Source organism: Rhyacophila brunnea, unplaced genomic scaffold (genome assembly GCF_057557595.1).
Source record: "Rhyacophila brunnea isolate RB1 unplaced genomic scaffold, BYU_Rbru_1.0 scaffold_2, whole genome shotgun sequence".
NCBI lineage: Eukaryota > Metazoa > Arthropoda > Insecta > Trichoptera > Rhyacophilidae > Rhyacophila > Rhyacophila brunnea.
In genome coordinates this window covers 13,847,681-13,868,759 of record NW_028232859.1, presented here as the reverse complement: position 1 = coordinate 13,868,759, position 21,079 = coordinate 13,847,681, and the positions used below count along the sequence as shown (strand labels likewise).

The 21,079-nt window shown below is 33.2% G+C and overlaps 2 protein-coding genes across 2 annotated transcripts; one reads left to right on the top strand and one right to left on the bottom strand.

The window, feature by feature from the left end:
- Positions 1 to 932: 932 nt before the first annotated feature.
- Positions 933 to 11,378, bottom strand: cm (AP-3 complex subunit carmine). Its single transcript, XM_085947723.1, has 10 exons — positions 11,210 to 11,378; positions 10,719 to 10,806; positions 10,130 to 10,273; positions 5,343 to 5,402; positions 5,021 to 5,142; positions 4,398 to 4,557; positions 3,211 to 3,324; positions 2,935 to 3,124; positions 2,536 to 2,687; positions 933 to 1,169 (listed from the first exon to the last, which is right to left on the bottom strand). Exons 1-10 carry the CDS (start codon positions 11,242 to 11,244, stop codon positions 984 to 986), a joined length of 1,251 nt encoding a protein of 416 aa, XP_085803849.1. The 5' UTR covers positions 11,245 to 11,378; the 3' UTR covers positions 933 to 983.
- Positions 11,379 to 12,061: 683 nt separating this feature from the next.
- On the top strand, positions 12,062 to 12,924 carry LOC147071894 (uncharacterized). The gene is made up of 2 exons (XM_085947756.1): positions 12,062 to 12,119; positions 12,217 to 12,924. Exon 2 carries the CDS (start codon positions 12,224 to 12,226, stop codon positions 12,875 to 12,877), a length of 654 nt encoding a protein of 217 aa, XP_085803882.1. The 5' UTR covers positions 12,062 to 12,119; positions 12,217 to 12,223; the 3' UTR covers positions 12,878 to 12,924.
- The last annotated feature ends 8,155 nt before the right edge of the window (positions 12,925 to 21,079 follow it).

Here is a 21,079-nt window from a genome sequence, read left to right as displayed (position 1 = left end):
CAATCCAAATTCATCTTCGTTCATTGACAAATGGATTCTATCATGGACCCCACATCCCAAACCGGACCCCATTACCGCATTGCATTAGCAAACTAACCAAGAGCTCTGGCGTAGAAATCATTTAAAAATAATAGGGACTTTTTTTTTTGTCATTTTGATTTCCTAAGCTCCATTTTTTTATGAATGCCTTCACTTTGTCGTTTTAAATCAGCGAATGCATTAGTGGTCCTTGGATTGATTTATTCACTCAATTTTTTAATAATTTCAACCAAATAGACAAGTTTAACAACAAAATTATCATTCCTAAACAAATTTGCCTCAAATTTCAACATTATGATTAATTTGACCCTTTTATTTCATTTTTTTACGAGATACCCATTGGGCTTTACAATAGTATAAAAGTGAGGGATTATAAAATTAGTCTCCATATTTGCAGAAAGGTTTGGAAACAACCTTTTATAGGACTGGTTTTTTGCGTAGTTTATAACTAGCGGCCGTTTTATAAACTATGCATTTGCAAACTGCAAACCTGTGACTACTTTAATTGTGTTTAACTTTTCGCGCCTCCCAGTTTGGAAATCGCTGTGTTAAGTAATGAACGTCACCTTTTTTTAGACATGGGGATTATTTATTTTTTTTGCTTCTCACGGATTATTTTGGCGTTGTTTTTCTTCTATTGGCAACTTTTTTTCTGATTTCTCAAAATTATAGTATTTTGGGCGTACTATACCTGTTTTATAATGTACATAGTACGCAGACGAAAATTTTAGTACAAATACTATAATTATAGTACGGTTGGCAACACTGTACGGCACCACAGTGGCGGGAATGGTTGGTAAACTGTAAGTAAGGAAGGGAAAAGGTAGGGGATACTCAATTTGACTCAGCCAGGAATCGGACATGACACATAAAAGCAGTAAAAACCTCTGAAAACGGATTAAGATGTATATTTGAATATTGTTTTGACACGTAATAATAAATTTCTACATTCTGATATGTAGTTTGCCAGCTTTTGTTACATACTTCACACCTTTGAATGGTTTATATTTCTCCCCATACATGTCGAGTCTGTTGACTCGCAAGCCACTCACTGCCAACTGCTGAATGTTGAAGTGGACATTTATTGTCGGGTTGGCACCCGTTGTGTCCGCACCTGACGCTACTGACACCTGCACAATACACAATAAATTAATAATAATTCAATTTAATTTTAAAAATAATTAATAAAAAATAATAAAGTCCTCGACTTTCATACAATTCACTATTTTGTAAATTTTTTAAAGGTTCGATTTTTGTCGATAATCCAAAAACTTTACTCTTCCTAGCAATCGCTCTCCTCTTCTCCGCTCCCCAAAATATTTCGCCCTTATAAATTTATATATCTTCAAAGATTGCTCTTCTTTCGTACATCCAATATTCGTAGACATTTTCAGGAGCCAAATGTGTACAAAAGTCGAGGACTCCCAAAAGGAACTTTGATGATTACCTATTAAAATAAAGTGAACATAATGATGAAATTATTGGATTTTCACCATTGTACCCGCGCGTTAGAAGTTATACTTCTTTGGCGTAACAAAACAAAACTTGTGATAACCTAGATTCTTCGACTAGCTCTTAATTATCTTGTTAAATTACACACTCAAGAAAAAGGACCGCTTATTGGAACGCTGTTGGTTTATTTCTATACACTTAAACTTATATTACTAAATTATATAATGGTTTCTCGTTGTTTTTATTTTTAAAATACCAACTGTCACTCTGAGATTTAATCGTTTGTTTACGTAAGGAATTGCAAATGGCCGACAATAATAAATTTGCTGCCTAGGCAACGGCACAAAAACTATACTATTATACTGTATAATCGTCACGATTCCAGTATCATACTGTGTCGTAAAGGTAGTGCGTTCAGCTAATAACCGAACAATCGGTGGTTCGAATCCAATCGAGTGCGTTTTTTTTCGTGTGAAAAAATAAATTATGTGTTACATGTCATACGCCAAAAATACGCTCTGATCTGATTTCCCAAACGCGTCAAAAGAAGTATAACTTCAAAAATATATTTGCACTCCTCGTGGACCTTATGGAGAGTTCATCATGCACAAAAGAACGCCAACCTGGTCACCTACACACCTTCATAGAGGATACGAGTTCTGCAGGAGAAATAAAGCTCAACATAAAAACGATAAGACAATGTGTAATCAGCCATCAGCCTCGATGGTCAATAGCACTATTTTAAAAATTGAAAAAGGAAAATTAGGAAGAGAATACAATAATAGGTAAGGTAAGGTAAGCACAGGCGGTCCTTGAGTTTCATACATAAATGGTTCCAATGGAAAGTAGAGCAATGTAAAAAAAAAACATCAGAGTATTTTAAAATATTTATTTATTGGAGGAGAGGGGAGCAACGAGATGCATTTGCATTATCGACAAAAATTTTTAAGAAACTTATGAAATAGTGAATTGTACGAAAGTAGAACGTACGAAAGTCGACTGTAATAGGAATCAAATTAAAATAACAATAAAAATTTTACTTACAGATCCTCTGATATTAGGCAATTTAGTAACGTCTACTCGGCCGATTTCCCATTGGAGAATTTTTGTGACGGGATCAAATGAATATTTTCCTTGATTGGTCGTGAGAGAGCAATTCAGAACACACTTTGGCATACAGACATCTAGATACACTCCTGTAAAAAAAATAAACATATTAAAATGAAGTAGCTAGGATGCTGGGTTAAAACTTCATATGGAAGAATTTGTTGACAACAAAATAATAAAACATATATATACATACATAACATCGTAAATACGTCAAACACAATACAAATAAATTTAAATGATTTTGGTGTGGTATGTATGTGCAGTCGAATCTGCAAGTTGCTCGTGTAATTCAAACATTAGATGAATGAGATAGGTTTATGAGATCTAATTTACCTTCCAATGTTCTCCCCAGAGTTTGTTTTGGGACTACAGTGATCTCCAATTTTCCTTGTTCTCCTGCTGACCTCAGTGTTAGACTGTGACGCACGTAGATCGGTATAACGACAACACTCTGAGCGGATATGTGGTACGAGAGCAGTCTAAAGTTTCCATCAGGGGGGATGAAAGACAAAATTCTCTCTGACTGAAAATAGGATTAACAGGTGCTCACTTTCAGACATTAAAGCTTTTAATAAATTATTAATATTATTAAAATATTGGTCGGCATACCTTCCATCTTTTGAACCTGACACACGGATGAAAGGAGACATCGTCAAACAGTCGAGGGTTCATAAAGGAAAGTGTCAGATCTGGCATTCCACTCAATTTTATACAGCAATCAATCTGGAAAATAATACAATAAAATCTTTACTCGTTTACATATAAAAAAAAATCTAGCCGTTTGAATCCCGTAATCGAGATGGCTGATAGGGGCAGGCGATACTACTGCATAGAGATATTATAGTGTTACTCTCAAACCAATTTATCATACTGCACCAGGCGACATTACTGCTATGTGGAGATACACCACCTAAATGCCAATTCAATTAAACTGTAGATATAGTAGAGATATCTTATTATCCATTGATCAAAAAATTCTAAAAATATCCACGAGCAAGAAACTTATTGCTGTGTTGTAAGCTTTTTCATGGAAATCTTTCATATGATTGTGAGAAAATTAAATATTCACAAAACTACCACATTCTTTTAATTTTATAAAATTTGGGTGCTCAATGTCTGCGTGGGATCCTATTTATGCACGCACTCAAGATACCGGTAAATCCACATATGTCTGTCACCTGTTCGTCGCTGTAGGATTGTTTTGTCGAATAGACCAAATGTTCAGGAGTCGAAAAACAAATTTCATAATCCTATATTTAAATACATGGAGATATTTAAATTGTTATTTTTACAGCATACGAATGATGTATTCATTACCATTACAAAGTAATTTAAAGAAAAGGATGGTTCTGGTCCATTTAGATAAAAAAAAAACATTCTGCATTAAAAGGTCGATTTCGACAAAAACGGATATTCGACAAACCAATCCTTTAGCGACGTGTTGTGTATCTGTTGCCTTGTTTGTACGGCTAGCTCTTGTTTATAAAATCTCTAATCTGTCGTTGCTGGCAGTAAAACAATAAACCAAGTTTAGAATTAGAATGTCACAATCCATTGTTTGTTTGATAAAAATACTTACTACATCTAAGTGTGAGGCCTCAGTGCCAGCGTTTGGCGCAGCGTTGTGCGCAACTCAAACGTATAAATGTATAACCAAAAAAAAGACATTGTCTACGAACATTTTCACACACGGTTATACGTTTGAGTTGCGCAAAACGCTCAACGCTGCGCCGAACGCTGCCACTCAGGACGTACACTAAGCAATACTTGATTGTATTTATTTACTGAAAACCTACATATCCCTGTATTTCCGCAAATACAGTAGCTCCTGTTTTGTCGATGATAGCATCAACTTCTTCAACGACATCGAAGTAAGCTTCATTGCTTGTATACTTCACTCCCGTTCTGCGCCAAGGAACATTCGACAATTGTCCGGATGGTAGTGTTCCAGACAAACTGAAATCATCAAAAAAAATGGTTAGAAAAATAAAAACATGTTACGTTAATTAAATTACAGAAAATATACTCAATAATGTGTGCATCAAACAATAGAGTCATCATTATCAGAAAAGTAACAACCCAGGGTGATCCTGACTTCTGTATCTCTCTCCACTTCTCCTTAACCATAGTCACAAAGCATATGGCAGTCATTAATATCTCCATCAACTAGTGAATGTTTGACCTGCGTCTTATCTTGTACCCTACTGGATTATCAGACATCATTATCTTCACCGGTTAATGATCATTCATACAGTACACTAAGCACCTTCAACTTCACTTCAAATTTATTTATAGTTATATAAGTGTAAGTAAGCACCAGTTTGCAAAGTGTGCTCTTGGAGAAAAGGATTAAACAAGTACAAGTAACATAGAATTAAAAAATTTGTAACAAGTATTTGTTTTAATATAAAATTCTTACTTTGTTTTTCCAGTCAGAGTATTGGTAATAGATCTGAGAATATTGGGAGGCTTAATGAGCTCTTTGAGAATGTTGCTTTCTGTTGCCAGCGGGAATCCATTGTCCAACATCTCATCTAAAAGCTAAAACATACACCATATCAAACTCTTCAGCTAAAATACAATAAACTACAAGACAGTATACTTTCAGATGCATGCTTATACCATTAGTATGAAAAGAATGAACATCACTTATCATTATGTGGATTGAAGACAGAGTTTGTAGTCCGAAACGATTACTATTATAATATAAGAAACACACATAATATTAATGTAGTAATTACCTCATAGACGATTACATAGTTTTCTTTTATGATGCTTTCTGTGCATTCTGAGAAATAATCCTGAAAACAAACAAAATAGATCGATTTAATATCTACCTAAGTAATATGTATTTTATAAACAAAACACAGTAACAAAGGAATTTATGACATTTTACCGATGACATAAAGTATGCTTAGATACTACCTGAAAACAACAGTGGGATAAGTCAAAAATGCTGGATTCGAGATAATTGAATTTTAATGATTGCTTCATACAAATTAAATAGTTGATAACTATAATATATATATTTTGTTTTTTCTGCGGTTCATATAGATGATAATGGTCAGATTTTATTTTGTATAACATTGATCTGTGCCGGAAGGTTTTGTATGGCAGCAAATGAGAGGCGGCAAAGTTTTTAGCAAATCGTCGCCTAAATGCGCGGAACTTGTAACTCCACTTTTGGGTCTAGGACGATTTGGCACCGCGAACTGGCCTCCGCCAATTGGCCTCCGGTAATTGGCCGCCGGTACAATCGGACACCGGCCCAATTGGACGCCGACCCAATTGGCCTCCGGGGGGATTGGACGCCGCACAATTGAATTAAATGCGCAAAGGAATAGACGTACGTTACGATTTGTTGGAGTAAATAAGCAAGTCAGTTTAATATGCTTCCATCTTCTCAGTAGTCGTACCTTATACATTTCGCGCTTGACACATTTTTAATATAGATTGAGAATAATTATTATGCCTTATGATGTTTATTAAAAGAAAATAATTCTTCCCTCGTTAAAACTTAAAGATGTGCATAATCAATAATTAATTTATTGTCTATACATGGGTACTTATTTATATTTACAACAAATATTAAAAATAATGTTAGATGTTAGAATGAAAATTACATTATATTTCAGCGTTTTATCGACTTAATATTATAATAAAGCTTAAACATGTATATTATTATGCATAAATGCGTATTTTAAGATAGTATGAAATTACAAACAAAATATTAAGTAAGTTATCTGCTAAGTTTAAATGTTTCAGTAGTTTGATTGATAAACTACTTAGTACTGGGTGCCGGACGAAATCCCGAAAGCCGAAATTCCGAATACCGAAATCCCGAACGCTGAAATCTCGAATGGCCGGAATCCCGAAGGCCGAAATCCCGAAAAATAAAAAAAATACAAACATCAATAATTGCGCAATTTTTGCAAGAGACACAAAATCCATTCATTCTACAAAATGGTCTCTCCTGAAAAAATTGCGCAATCAGAAAAACCCATTTTCCGCAAAAATGGGATTTGTCTCTCTCACAAAAATTGCGCTCACGATTGCGCAATTATTGATGTTTGTATTTTGCATTTTTTATATTTCCACAAAAAATGGGTTTTTGTCTCTCTTGCAAAAATTGCGCAATTATTGATGTTTGTATTTTTTTATTTTTCGGGATTTCGTCCGGCACCCAGTACCTAAGTAGTTTATCAATCAAACTACTGAAACATTTATACTTAGCAGATAACTTACTTAATATTTTGTTTGTAATTTCATACTATCTTAAAATACGCATTTATGCATAATAATATACATGTTTAAGCTTTATTATAATATTAAGTCGATAAAACGCTGAAATATAATGTAATTTTCATTCTAACATCTAACATTATTTTTAATATTTGTTGTAAATATAAATAAGTACCCATGTATAGACAATAAATCAATTGATTATGCACATCTTTAAGTTTTAACGAGGGAAGAATTATTTTCTTTTAATAAACATCATAAGGCATAATAATTATTCTCAATCTATATTAAAAATGTGTCAAGCGCGAAATGTATAAGGTACGACTACTGAGAAGATAGAAGCATATTAAACTGACTTGCTTATTTACTCCAACAAATCGTAACGTAAGTCTATTCCTTTGCGCATTTAATTCAATTGCGCGGCGTCCAATCCTCCCGGAGGCCAATTTGGTCGGCGTCCAATTTGGCCGGCGTCCGATTGTACCGGCGGTCAATTACCGGAGGCCAATCGGCGGAGGCCAGTTCGCGGTGCCAAATCGTCCCATTCCCCCACTTTTGGCCTAAAATGAGTTAAGTATGCAGTGTTATAGTAAATTTAATTGTCCATCGATCTGTTCATATATTGTAACTCCAAAAAAATATTTACTGTAGCAAAAGCACATTGTTCATTCCTTGTATCTCAGGCTCCGTTATTTGTCAGTTTTCATACCTTGTAACTCCAGTAAAGTCATACAAAAAAGTCCACTTATGTTGCCTTGTATCAAACTCGATCATTATTTCTGCTTTACATTAAATTTAGTTAACCATTGCCCAAGAAAATGGAAAGCAGTAAGTTTGGTTGTATATTTAATTATGCCAATGTATAATTTCGACCAGTGTTTCTCAACCAGTGGTCCTCAGAAAGTTTCTGGTGGTCCGCGAATATTGGCGTCCAAATGCCTATGCTAAAAATTTCAATAAAATCCTTCAAAACCTGTGCACCTGCAAGTGTTTGAGTATTGTGTTTTTGTTCTTAAAATATATTAATGGTTTACGTGACAAAATCAACTGCGATCGTACGCTATTATATTATAAATAATGTTTTCTTTATGAGTTAGCGGTGCATAAAACGTCTCTGATATTTTCAGTAGTCCGCAAGTTTAAAAAAGTTTAGAAACACTGATTTTGACCTTAGGGACAAATAAACATTTTAAACATAGTAGGTATGGGAGTTTGAGTCAGAAATTTGAATACCTGAATTGAAAACTATTTCAGTGTAAGAAATATATAAATGCGATGTATGCACGGCATACAAAACAAATAATTTAGATAGATTTGTACACCTTGTTCAGCAAGAAAAGAGAAAATACGGCAGAAGTGAAAAGGAATCTGACAAAATTACTGAAAAATATGTGTTTGCAATGGACTTACAATGTGTTTTGTTATATCCAAAATCTAATGTTTCCAGCGCATATTTTAAAACAAAACTTGGCATTCATAATTTTACCCTCTACAACCAAAAACGATTGGTGGTCATTGCTGTGAGTGAAGTCGAATATGGGCTTACTACAAATTAGCTTTCTAGTGTAATAAGTCAATTTATTCTTCCTTTTCTACGTCTTTCAGACGACTATAAAACCATTATTCTGTATAGTGATGGAGCTACAAACCAGAAAAATATGTAGTACTCGCTAATGCTTTATTAAATATTGCAATGCCAAGTAATATCACCACTGTATAATAAAAAATGGAGAAGGACCATACTCAAATTGAGGTTGATCGGTGCGCTCAGTAATTATTGAAGAGGTTGAGAAATCAAAAAAAAATATGTTCATGCTAATTATGTAACTGCGTTTAATGAAGCCAGGAAAAAACCTAAGCCATACATGTCACATTTATTTATACGAGTAGCATCATTTTTTCAAAAAAATTAATGTTAAATTTTACAAATCCATACGACCAGGAGGAAAACTAGAAGACACAGTCGTAACTAATATTCGAGCACTACAATATAATCGATGGAATTAATGGAAATATTAATTATTTCAAACTGCGTTTTAGTGATGAATAAATTAAAGTACCTACTATTATGCAACCGAAATTCTTTGACAGCCTCCCTCAACTATATCAAGAAAGCTTAAAGGCTTAAAATTAAATTAAATAAGTAGAAATACCTTGAGCCGTTGAAAGTAAGTATGGAGTCCGATTATCACTAATATAATATACTAATTTGCCATTTGAAAGCTAACTTAAATACACTTTAATTATGTAAATCTATTTTCGTTCATTTATGCAATGCTTATTTCCCCTATTTATACAATTGCATTTAAATTTCCAACATAATGTAAACAAACTTGGTACTGTTTATTTTAATTCAAACATTGTAACTCCCAGCTCAAATCTCAAAAAAAACAAAAGCAAACCATGTAACTCCTCTATCTTCTTTATTAATAAATATTTGGTAAAAATGACCAGATTTACGCATTTATAACATTAAAATACTAAGTGTTTTTTCAAAATTTTCCTAAACCTGTCCGTTTTATTTTAAAACAGATTTTTCTTCCCCCTGTAAAGTTGGTCAATATGGAGTTACAAGTTCCGCGCATTTAGGCGACGAAATATAAACCTTATTATTTATTTTTTTTGAATTATATTGAAATTTATCATAAACACTTACCAATCATATGCCAAATGTCTCATTATTGGACCAGTATTCTTCCGAATTTTAAATTATTCAAAACAAACGCCTGAGACAGGCGAATAAGGAGTGCTTCAAATTCTAACTATCTAACTCATTCACTGCGGACCATTTAAATAACATGCTAATAGTATCTAATGGCCAGTGGCGTCCCGTCGGGGTAGGCAGGTCGAGCGTCACTTGGGGGCGGCAGTTACTTGAAGGGCGGCAAATCAAGGAGAATTATTTGGAATATATAAAATAGCTACCTAAACTTAGTAATAACGAAAATATCTTTCCATTCCAGCCTTCCATCGGGGTGCTCTGGGTTAGATTCTCGGTGAGGTCACAATATATTTGTGATTTTCTCAAAGTGTGGATGTTTTTGATTGTTTCTTTTCTATTTCTATGTACTAATTACATGACTGTTTCACTACACCACTGTCATCGAGCCGCATGGCATGTTGTAGTGTAAGAATATAGTATATTGTTTAAAAATTATAAAAATATAAAATATATAATTACTAATCTTATTTTAGATCTAAACCATAACATATATAATAAACAAATAATAAGTAGTAGGTACTTAATCATATATTTTAGTTTTTGTTATCAGGAGAAAATGAATACCTGGAATGTGTCGACGACTCTATGCAAAAATTCTATGACAAATAATGGAGCCACTTCTTGTTTGCAGACCGCTACTAAGCTGACTCCACCTCTCTGAATGGAGAGGAGATAGTGATGAGGCGCTGCAATTACGGGGGGAACATCCTAGACATAATAAATTGAAAATATTAGCACACTCTCGATAATTTAGATACAGAAACTCCTCTACTTAACAAAGGGTTTAATTTTATTAAGCAATTCGTATGTTGAATACCATAAAATTAATAAAGAGATGATTTTTGATCTGCGAAATTCTTCTTATTTCGTTTATTGAACATAAAATTTAGTATGAAACAAAAAATAGTGATGTACTTTGTAGATACAATTGGCCACAAATACACAAAGCCACAAAAAAAATACTTTATAAAATGGCAATCGAATTTTAAAAATGTTGAATTAAGAAAATAGGCTAAAACCGTACTACGCGGAGCATTGCTGTCCATACATGCTGAATGCTGAATCAAATTATTTGTATCTCTGTAAATTTGTAATTGAAAGACGAATGCAGTTTGATATTATTGGAATGAATAATAATTGTAATGTAACTTACGTGCGGTGTTGCCCTTTGCGCCTCGAGAAAGTAATCACAGACAGATCTCGAAATGACACTCCTCCAGTGTTTCTCCAGGAAAACATCGCTGGAAACAAATAAACCATCATTGATAAACGGGAAGAATCAAATATATTGACAAAAAAAACAAACATATGTTAACTCAACTGACTCAACGAAAACTGTAGGTATTGAAAATTCTCACCTAATAAATTATAGTACATATTACAAAACTGTGCTTGTACAAAGAAGATTTAAACTATGAATTTTAAAAAATCGGTAGGTAAGCTAAGTCAGAAAATATAAATGATAATAAAGAAACATAATATGAACACAATACCTACCAATAGTTTAATGAATTATATTAGATAACCTAAATAAAATACATAATAGTCCAAAGAGCTTGGCATGAAAACAATCATACAAACCGGAACAGCAAAATCATCCAATAAACTTACAAACAATAATTAGAAAGTATTTTTAATATTTACCCCGATGAGTTAATAATGAAAAGGCTGTGGATCATCGCTCTTTAATTAAACTGAGCAATCAACTTACGCAATTGATCTTAATAAATGCAGGGTTCAAGAAATAATAAATAACATAATCCAAAAATGTATTTCTGTACTGTCAGAATTATTCGATTTTTGCTGTCAGAGTGACAGTATGACGTTGCAATAGCAAATATTTACGAACAGCAATCTTTCGAACGTATTCATAAATGTACAGAGAATTTGTTGAGCAAACTTCAAACAAAATAATAATATAATGAATATTACAATAAGAACTATTTTATTCATAGTTTATTTTTCAAATAAAACAAAAATTTATTTTATAATTATGTATTTTTATTGTTTTAGTAGCAATTGCAAAATCGCGTGTAATTTTATTAGTCAGTGTATTACCTACGTAGGTACCTACCTATACTTAATTTTTTGAACTAGGAGTCCAATCTCTTTGAACTACACATAATTTTATTTTCACGAAAATAAAGTAAACGATAAATCGCAATTCGTATGGTTACAAAATAAATTGACATTTAAATAGGTACCTATCAATAAATAATGTTCCAACACAATAAAAATGATATTTGTTTAAACTCAAAATGTAAATGGTAATAGGTACAACATGTCCCTTCTACTATTTCTAATTTAAGTTTTGAAATAGGTATTTATAATTCCAACATTGGCAGTCAATAAATTGGCGTTGAATGCAATTTTTTGTATAAATAGTTTGACATTTAAATTATTAGATTTACTTGGCTAGATACAACCATTACACAATTTTTAAAGGTTGGCAACAATTTTTCATGTTTCCTGCTCGTGGCGACAAAAGTGTGCTTTCTTTCTAATCTAACCTTCCGTCAACGTGAGGTTTCCAGCGTGGTTTCCACTTTGACAAGTAAGTTTACCGCTATTTACAATACAGAACTTGGAAAAAATATTAAAACAATCAAAATTGCCCACATAACTAACGTATTATAATGTTTTCTTTACAGAATCACCATGGCCGACGGAGAAAACTGGAACGATATAGCCGACGACAATGTGGCGGAGCCGATTGCCACAGCACAGTCCGCTGAATTGCCAGAAATCAAACTCTTCGGAAGATGGAGTTGCGACGGTGTGGAGGTATCTGACATGTCCCTCCAAGATTACATCGCAGTTAAGGACAAACACGCCAAATACCTACCCCATTCCGCTGGTCGGTATGCCCAGAAGCGTTTCCGGAAGGCGCAGTGCCCAATCGTCGAGAGGTTGACCAACTCCTTGATGATGCACGGACGCAACAACGGCAAAAAATTAATGGCTGTTCGTATTGTGAAACACGCTTTCGAAATTATCCACTTGTTAACTGGAATGAACCCACTCCAAGTGCTGGTGACAGCTATTATCCACTCTGGACCTCGTGAAGATTCCACCCGTATCGGTCGCGCTGGTACTGTCAGACGTCAAGCCGTCGACGTGTCTCCCCTCCGCAGGGTCAACCAGGCTATCTGGCTGTTGTGCACAGGATCCCGCGAGGCAGCGTTCAGAAATATCAAAACGATCGCTGAGTGCTTAGCCGACGAACTCATCAACGCAGAGAAAGGATCTTCCAATTCGTATGCGATCAAGAAGAAGGATGAGCTCGAACGTGTAGCCAAGTCTAATCGTTAAAATAATTGTATTTTTACTTATATAATAAAGTGTTCCATAACACTGCATTCTGGTCATTTCATTATCAAGTGGTTTGTTAATTTGTGAAGTTTTTATATTTCAGCGCAGCTGTCAAAAAGTGCTTATCATAAGTGTCCGGAGTTTGTTTGAGTGAAGACAGAAGACTTGCAATTTATATTGTGGCACTTTCAATCTAGCAGATCTGCTTGTCATTTACATTAAATGCAGAATAAGAATGCCATATCATTTGCAATCATAATCTTGGGACTGACAGAACCTAATATATTAGATTCCGACCATTTTTCATATTGGAAAAGTTATACTGTACCGTTATATGTAGTGTCCTGTAAAAATTGCTTTACCGAGTCCACTAGTCCATAGTTTCTTAACGGCCCGTGAAGATTTTTGGGTGGGCTGCAAAAAATTTCTGCAGTCTAAAATAGTTACCTAGATACCCAACATTTGCAGTGGGGTTGTATTATATTTCGATAATTGTTTCAAAAATAGTGTAAATATTTATTATATTATTCCAGGATGTAAAAAGGTTAAGAAACATTACACTAATCCACATCAAGTTGGTGTCTTTAAATCTTGTTTAAAACCCGCACAGGTGTCCCGTGTGAAACAAGTCCAAGTATGCTGCAAGTCAGTTCGATAAAAGACGCCACCAAAATAAGAAGACATAATCTGTCATTCTAATCATGAACATTTGTTATTTTCTATGTATTAACAAGCTTTCAACCACCTGCTGAATATTGTTTCCTAGTAAAATTCAGCTTCATTAGGTAAACTAACAACTTTATCTGTGTGTGTCCTACACCGCTCTTCTATTTTGTTTGAACATAATATCAATTATTCCCTCAGATTGACTTGAATAATAGACTTAATTCCATTTAATAATACCGGTGGACACATGTCAGACTGACTCGACCAAGGGTTCACAAACTTTTTGGTCAAAGGGACAATTTTGAAATCAAAAATATTTGGCGGACCGCCCTTTTGAAACTCATATTTTTAACTAAATATACATTATTATTACTCTTATACTAAAAAATGATATAGAAAATTTTATTTTAAATGGAATTTTTAATATTCGAATATAATACAGATTTGACATAAATCTGGCGAAACACATCAAAAAGTCACTTTGTGAACCCCTGGACTAGACTGATTGATTCCTAGAATCGACCACATAATTGATGGCTAGTTACAGGCTCAGATATTGTATGTCCTGTTTTTACAGAAAATTAATTATTCTACACCTAACACCCATCTACATACATATTTGTGCTATAGAAATACTGTACATCCAAAATAGAGTACATAATGTATTTGAGAAAATATTAAGTATAGGTAGGTACTGTATGACAACATTATTTAGGCGAAAACAGGAAGTCGCCCTTGTCGCGAATAGAATATTTCAGTGTTGTCATTTTTTGAGAAAACATATCCCGCGAAATTAGGTTTTAAGTTTATATCAATTCTATTCTCAGTAAGTTTATAAGTACATTAATTTATAAGTCTAATTATTGTTCAATAAATATCAATAGAATTTTTTTTTTCAAATAATTTCACCTCTTAATTATTACTATTATATTAGGTTAATTAATACAGCGTAATTATTGAATTTGGAAGGAAATGTATCATTGAACCCACATTAACTGATAATATTGCTGCAGGTATTTATTAATTAATTAACTAGAACACAAATAGAAATAGACTAAAAAAGTAGAAGTAAAAGATATAACATATTCAATATTATATTGATGACCCAATCACATGTTTTATAATTTACAAATGTCTTTATATCGTATTTTTAGTAAAATTGTTGTAGAAACACATACTGTGAAAATAATTTTCTATAAATTAAATTATATCCACCTTACATAAATTTTAAAACAATATGTACCTACCTACTTATCGGTTTAAAAATACAAGGACAATTCATTAACTAACTAATGATCATTTATACTTAATTATCATACGTCTAAAAATAATAATAAAATAGTTTACAATACACATAACTTTATAATATAAAAACATAATTTCCAGTATTTGGGGAAATATTTCTAGTATTACAACACTGAATTTTGACATACCTGACATGACAGGAACCCGTAAAATGGGCTTGTTGAAAGTATTGTATAGGCTCGCCTTTTAAATACGACACTTTTTCTTCTTCGCAATAAATCAAAAGTTTACTGATAATAATTCGAGCATTATTTCGTATTGTTTTAGACATCTTTTGAATATAAAAAGCTTCAAATTACGTAAATTGATAGATGCGTCCAATACGAAGTGTCAAAAATGCAATGAATAATTTGGGGGCGTTCCTAATTTGAAACCGGAAGTTCGATTAGCTGTACTGGAGAGGATTGTAGTTCACAGATTTGCCACGTAGCCAAGATGAAGTTGCCGGACAATAGTTGATCACATACTTAGTTTGAATCTCCATTTCATCTTGGATATTTAAATTATTTTGATTTGATTTCTCAAAACACTTCCGTATACTAAACCATTGATACCTATATCCATATGGTCAAAATGCCAACGCATAGATAGTCTGAAGTTGTAATTCAACAAATAGGGAGGAATCACTGGCTTTCAAACTTTTTCATGTCTAATTTTTTTTTTCAGTGTCGAAATACCAATTAGTGAAATAGGTGAGCTTATTGCCGTTCTCTGCATACTTTCTCAAATCTCAATCAAACTAGACACATCAACATACCTACTTAGGTAAAGAAACTCAAAATGCTGCTCTTTGAATGTCTTTAAAACTTATTATCTACTTAAGGGGGTACATGCTCGTCGATAGTCAAAATTGAGTTTTTATCGTATTTTCAAACCATGATCCTGGACACTCCTTAAACGTTGTAGATAATCTATTTATATAATTTTGAAGCCTTATTATCCTTTATAGTTATTTTCAACATTTGATGACTGCATAAAGTATTTTTGTTACATAAAATAGTATTCTTTTAAACCTCTCGCTCTAATGTTTTAGAATATAGTCATATTTCGGTACATAACTGTGCAGTGGTGTTAAGATTTTTTACGTTTATTAATTTTTTAACGCATTTATGAAACCATTAGTATAATTTATTACGAGATAATTTTTGTAAAATATTCACGATAAAAAATTATATTGATAATCTCTGTGATCCCAAATTTGACAAGAATTAGGCATTTTATTATTCAAAAAATCGGCAAGATTAACACATTTGAAGATGATTCTAAAGATACTTATTATAAGCTATGTCTTTGACCATTCAAGTGTGATAAACATCTTATGAATAATGATTGCTTTATAATAATTATTGACCTAAGAAAAGATAGTGTTTTTTTGAAATTCGCCATTTCTTTTGTCATTCCCTAGTGGTTAAGCTACAACATACGGCCGTAGCCATAAATTGACAAACTATAATTGAAGTAGGGAGTAATCATCAAATGTTTAAAATAACTATAAAGGATAATAAGGCATCAAAATTATACAAATAGATTATCTACAACGTTTAAGGAGTGTCCAGGATCATGGTTTGAAAATACAATAAAAACTCAATTTTGACCTACGACGAGCACGTGGGCTGTTAAAATACAATGTTTTGCTATTTTAAACGGATACTTGCAACAAAATTCTGATCTACACAGATCGTTAAACACTGCAGCTGAAAAATTTGTTCTCTGGAATCTACTCTAAAGGTGTATAATTCGTATTCTTTCCTTAAATTGTTGCCCCCAAGCAATGTATGACATCCGAGCTCGTTTATTTATCTTGAATCTATGGTAAACCATATAGGTAGCTGCCTGAAAGTATTTTTTATTATATTATATTGCTATGGAGAAATACCCAAAAATAAACTTAATGGGCGAAGTCAATGCGGCGCAGTACAAAAGTATCAAACAGTCAAGGTCACCTGTAGTGGTCTAGCGAGCATTGCGAAGCGGGGCGGGACTTCAGCGACGTGATGAGTTGGTTTGATATTATTGCGCGAAGTGGACTCGGCAAAAGTGACATTAATCATACATTCATCATGTCAGATGTAGAAATTTTAATCAGTTCCATTCAAGAACGTCCTGCATTGTGGGACAAAAGATATCATAATCGTCTATTATCTCACCGTGAATGGGAGACGGCTACGGAAATAAGTGGTTATTACTTTTATTATTTAATTTACATTTCGTTGTATAGGATGTTGTCAAAATTTTCCCTCGCTTGCGCAGCTGTCATGAAGCATTATATCTATAGATGCATAATTAAAGCATATTATATCGAAAACATAATTAATTCGAGTTTTCAAATAAAAAGCCCTTGCTCATGATAAATGTGCGATGCCGACCGGCGACATCTTTTTGGCTATGTGAAGGAAGGCGCTGTTGTCGACTAAATGGGAGGAGCTTGTTAGTTTATAATGGAAGTGCGGTTAAAAATGGGAGGAGCATGTTAGTTCACAGTTTTAACATGTAGCCAAGATGTTGTCATAGAGTACTGACAACATTGCCGCTTCGCATCGTATTGCTTCAAACTGCGTCACGATTGCGTTCGCATCGACTTCGCCCACGTAAGACGATGCGTTATATCGCGACAGGAAGCATTAGAGGTTACCAACTGGTGGTGCAACAATTATTACATCTTATCATTTTGATCACACATTAGTGCATTGTATTAAGATTGCAATTATTAAATTTTCTAAACAGGTTGTGGCGCCCTTGGGTGCTAGTGGTGGCACACAGCTTGAATACTGCTGGGGTAAGTAAATTCGTCAGTTGAAAGTAGTGTTTGAAATGGTTTGAAAATAACATTATTTCAATATGGTCCTCTTTCATAAAAATGGTTCACAAACTTGTCTCAACAAGAAAATTCCGTTCTCGGATTGGAACTAAATTAGTAAAAAGTTTAGGCTGGGATGGCTCTAAAAAATTCATTGCAATTTATTCTTAAAAAAACATGCACAACAGTCATTGAATATATTGTCTAGAAAAGTTATAGCCAATAGTGTGTATTTTAAACTATCGCGATAATAACTGTGTACACATAAAAGTCCTGACTGTCCCGTCAATCTCTTTTTTCACATTCATTACATTTGACAGTCGTGAAGATCGGTTAACTTCAAATTGAGTCCCTGCGCGGTGTAGTTTGTTTTTTTCCAGCAGGTTTGCCACTATCCTACTGCGCTGGCGCAGATATCGATCAAATCCCAACTGTCCTGTGAAAATTAAGAAGCTTCCGAACTTTTTTGATTCAAACTTGCAGGATAATACATGCTTCCATGTGCATTTTTTTATTATGTCCGTGATAATACGTACTGTCAGCAGTAAATCCATGCATGTGTAAACATGGTATTATATGCAAATTTCATTGCCATGATAACATTTTGTGACTCACAAAATTTGATATATCACAGTCAATAGTATTGACGTTACCAACAGGCGCAGAAGGTAATTACCATTTTAGTTAGCTCCATGGAGTGGAGGTTATAGTAATGATGTTGTACGGAGAATGGTTCATCCAACCCATTGTTCTGAACCAAGTACACATTGAAATAGCATTTTAGTTTTGCCAGACGAGATTCGAGATGGCTTAAGGGGACGCTCTACAGAAATGCCCTTGAGAATTGAAAATATGATATTTTTATATGTGGTCCGAAATAGCTGGTCTACTAGTAATATTAAAAAGTCGCCGCCGATATGTGCGTCAAAAGTAATGGTCAATAAATTAAATTTAAAAAAAACAAACTCGCTTCAGCTTAGTGAGTATGGGGTGACCAAAAAATAATATCTTTTAATATACTTAGATGTTACTAAATTCAATATGTTAATCAGCTGTTTGGTGGGAAGTATTGCAACCAATATGGTGGATATTGTGACGTTTTTAAACTTAAGAGTTTAGCTTAGTAGTTTAGAAACTTAGAAATAACTTTTTAACTTGAAATTGTACGAGAACTAAACATACTAAGGATTTTGAAACACATTATCTACCTACATTTTTATTTCATGTGCTATCCAAAAAACATTATTAATGAATAGTATTTATTTTTAATGTGTAAGACCCTACATAATTATTTTAAAAAATAGGTAAGTAATTGATTGAGTGTTTAATTCTAATGCATATTTAAAAAAACGTACAATATATCTAGTGATGTACCCGAGTTTAGAGACACTTTTACAAACTAGTAACGCAATTACTTTTATAATATATGTACTAGTGAAACAATAGGTAGGTACCATTATTGTATTTTGTTGGTTGAGTAAAGCCAATGCACGAAATAATTTATAACGCCTAAAAATAAATATTATCGTACAGGCACCCCATATACTTTTATTATTTTTCACATTGTTTTCAATCCGCCTGCTGACGACAGCGTTCACGGCACCTAATAAATCATTGCAAAGAATTGCTCTAGCGACAATAATTATTATTATATTTTTAAAATAAAATCTTCGATGACCAGGTATTTTGTTGTAAATTTGATTTAAAATGACGTGGTGCTCGCTCTGTGGACTCTGCTCGACTGAAATATGAATCACATTGGTCTGTTATACCTACTCTTAACAGTGGCGGACACTCCCAGTTCTATTAAAAAAGTATTTTTTATATTATAAGATTTTGTAAGCGAGAACTGTTACGTATAGCCAACTCCACATATTACAAATTTAAGATATTCGCAACATAACAGTATGTATTATATCAGCAAAGGAGTAAATTAATACAAAAATCATAAAGTAATGAACTGTGTTGACATCACTTACAGTACAAGTATAAAATAAATCAGTGGTTTCCAAATTCAGCAAGCGTGGAGGCTACACATACAATAGGTAATGTATATCAATCTAATGAAATCATTTCACATATCAGCTGATTAGTATTACATCTGCACAAAGATTTAAATACCTAATTATAATGTTCGTTTCCAAATCATGAAATGCGGTACCTACATAAAAAAAATATCAACTCACCTAACAAACTAATTATAAACATACCACATAAATTGAAATTTGATAGTTTTGACAGAAAAAATTACTAACAAGAGGCGATGCAATAAGCTTCCTGTAAGAGCAGTCAGAAATAATCACGGTAACTATAAATAAATTTACCCTATGTAATCCGTGCGCAGTAGAAGAAATCGCAATCTGCGTAATTCCAACGTTAAGTTGTTCCGCTATAGATGCACTGAGAGAACGACATTCAGTTTTCTCCATATTTTGTCACTCACATTTGAAAGCAACTATCAAGGTATTAGTCAATTTCTATATTGTTTCGTGTATTAATTAAAATAAAATAGAATATGTAGTTACCACATAGTTTAGTATGTGCTAATCAATAACAGTTTCGTCCCCTTCAATAAAACATTGTCAACCTGAAGGAATTCCGCATTATTAAAAAATACGATTATTACCAACGTTTTCTGAAAAGCTAGGTAAGTTTAATTGATTTATTTTTGAACAATAATTTCTTAAAAATGGATGAAACCGGTCCTGACTATATGTTAAACTATGTGGTATGAATACTATATAATATTGTTTTATTTAAATTATTACAAAGTTTTTCCACCAAAAATTAACCATTACAGATTTTTTTTTCTGTCTATATTTAAATACCTAAGTAAAACATAGCAATGCCTTCACTCAGAGCACTACTCGATCCAAAATTGAATACACACCTTACTATTAAGACGAATAGTTTTTATCATGCAACTCATCAAAATGATGGAGATCCCAAAGACAAAATTATATAAAAAAAATCTTTATTAAAAGAAATGCGGTAGGTATTTTATTGAAAACAATAATGATTGTAATACATACTAAATGTATATTTAACAAAATTTTAGGCATGAAGGGAGTACTATGTTGGTGAGAATTTACTGAAAGCATCTAGCACGGTGCAAAAGTTTTAATTAATACTTTGGACGCGGAAGACGCACACGGTGCGTAATGACCAGGCGGCCGATCGATGTAATTAACGTGCATTTTAAAGGGGGCAATTAAAATCTCATTATCTATTCAGCAGCGAAAGCGTTAATTTAAATGTATATTGTTGCTTATTTGGCACTACAATTCAATGTGAATCTTGGGTACCTCACAAAGATTTTTGTGATACGACAAACGGATGTTAGTCACTTGCTCAACATTTATTAGGTCCATGCTCTGGATCCAAACAAACATTTGAATTTTCCACACCCACGATTCGAACCCGAGACATATAAC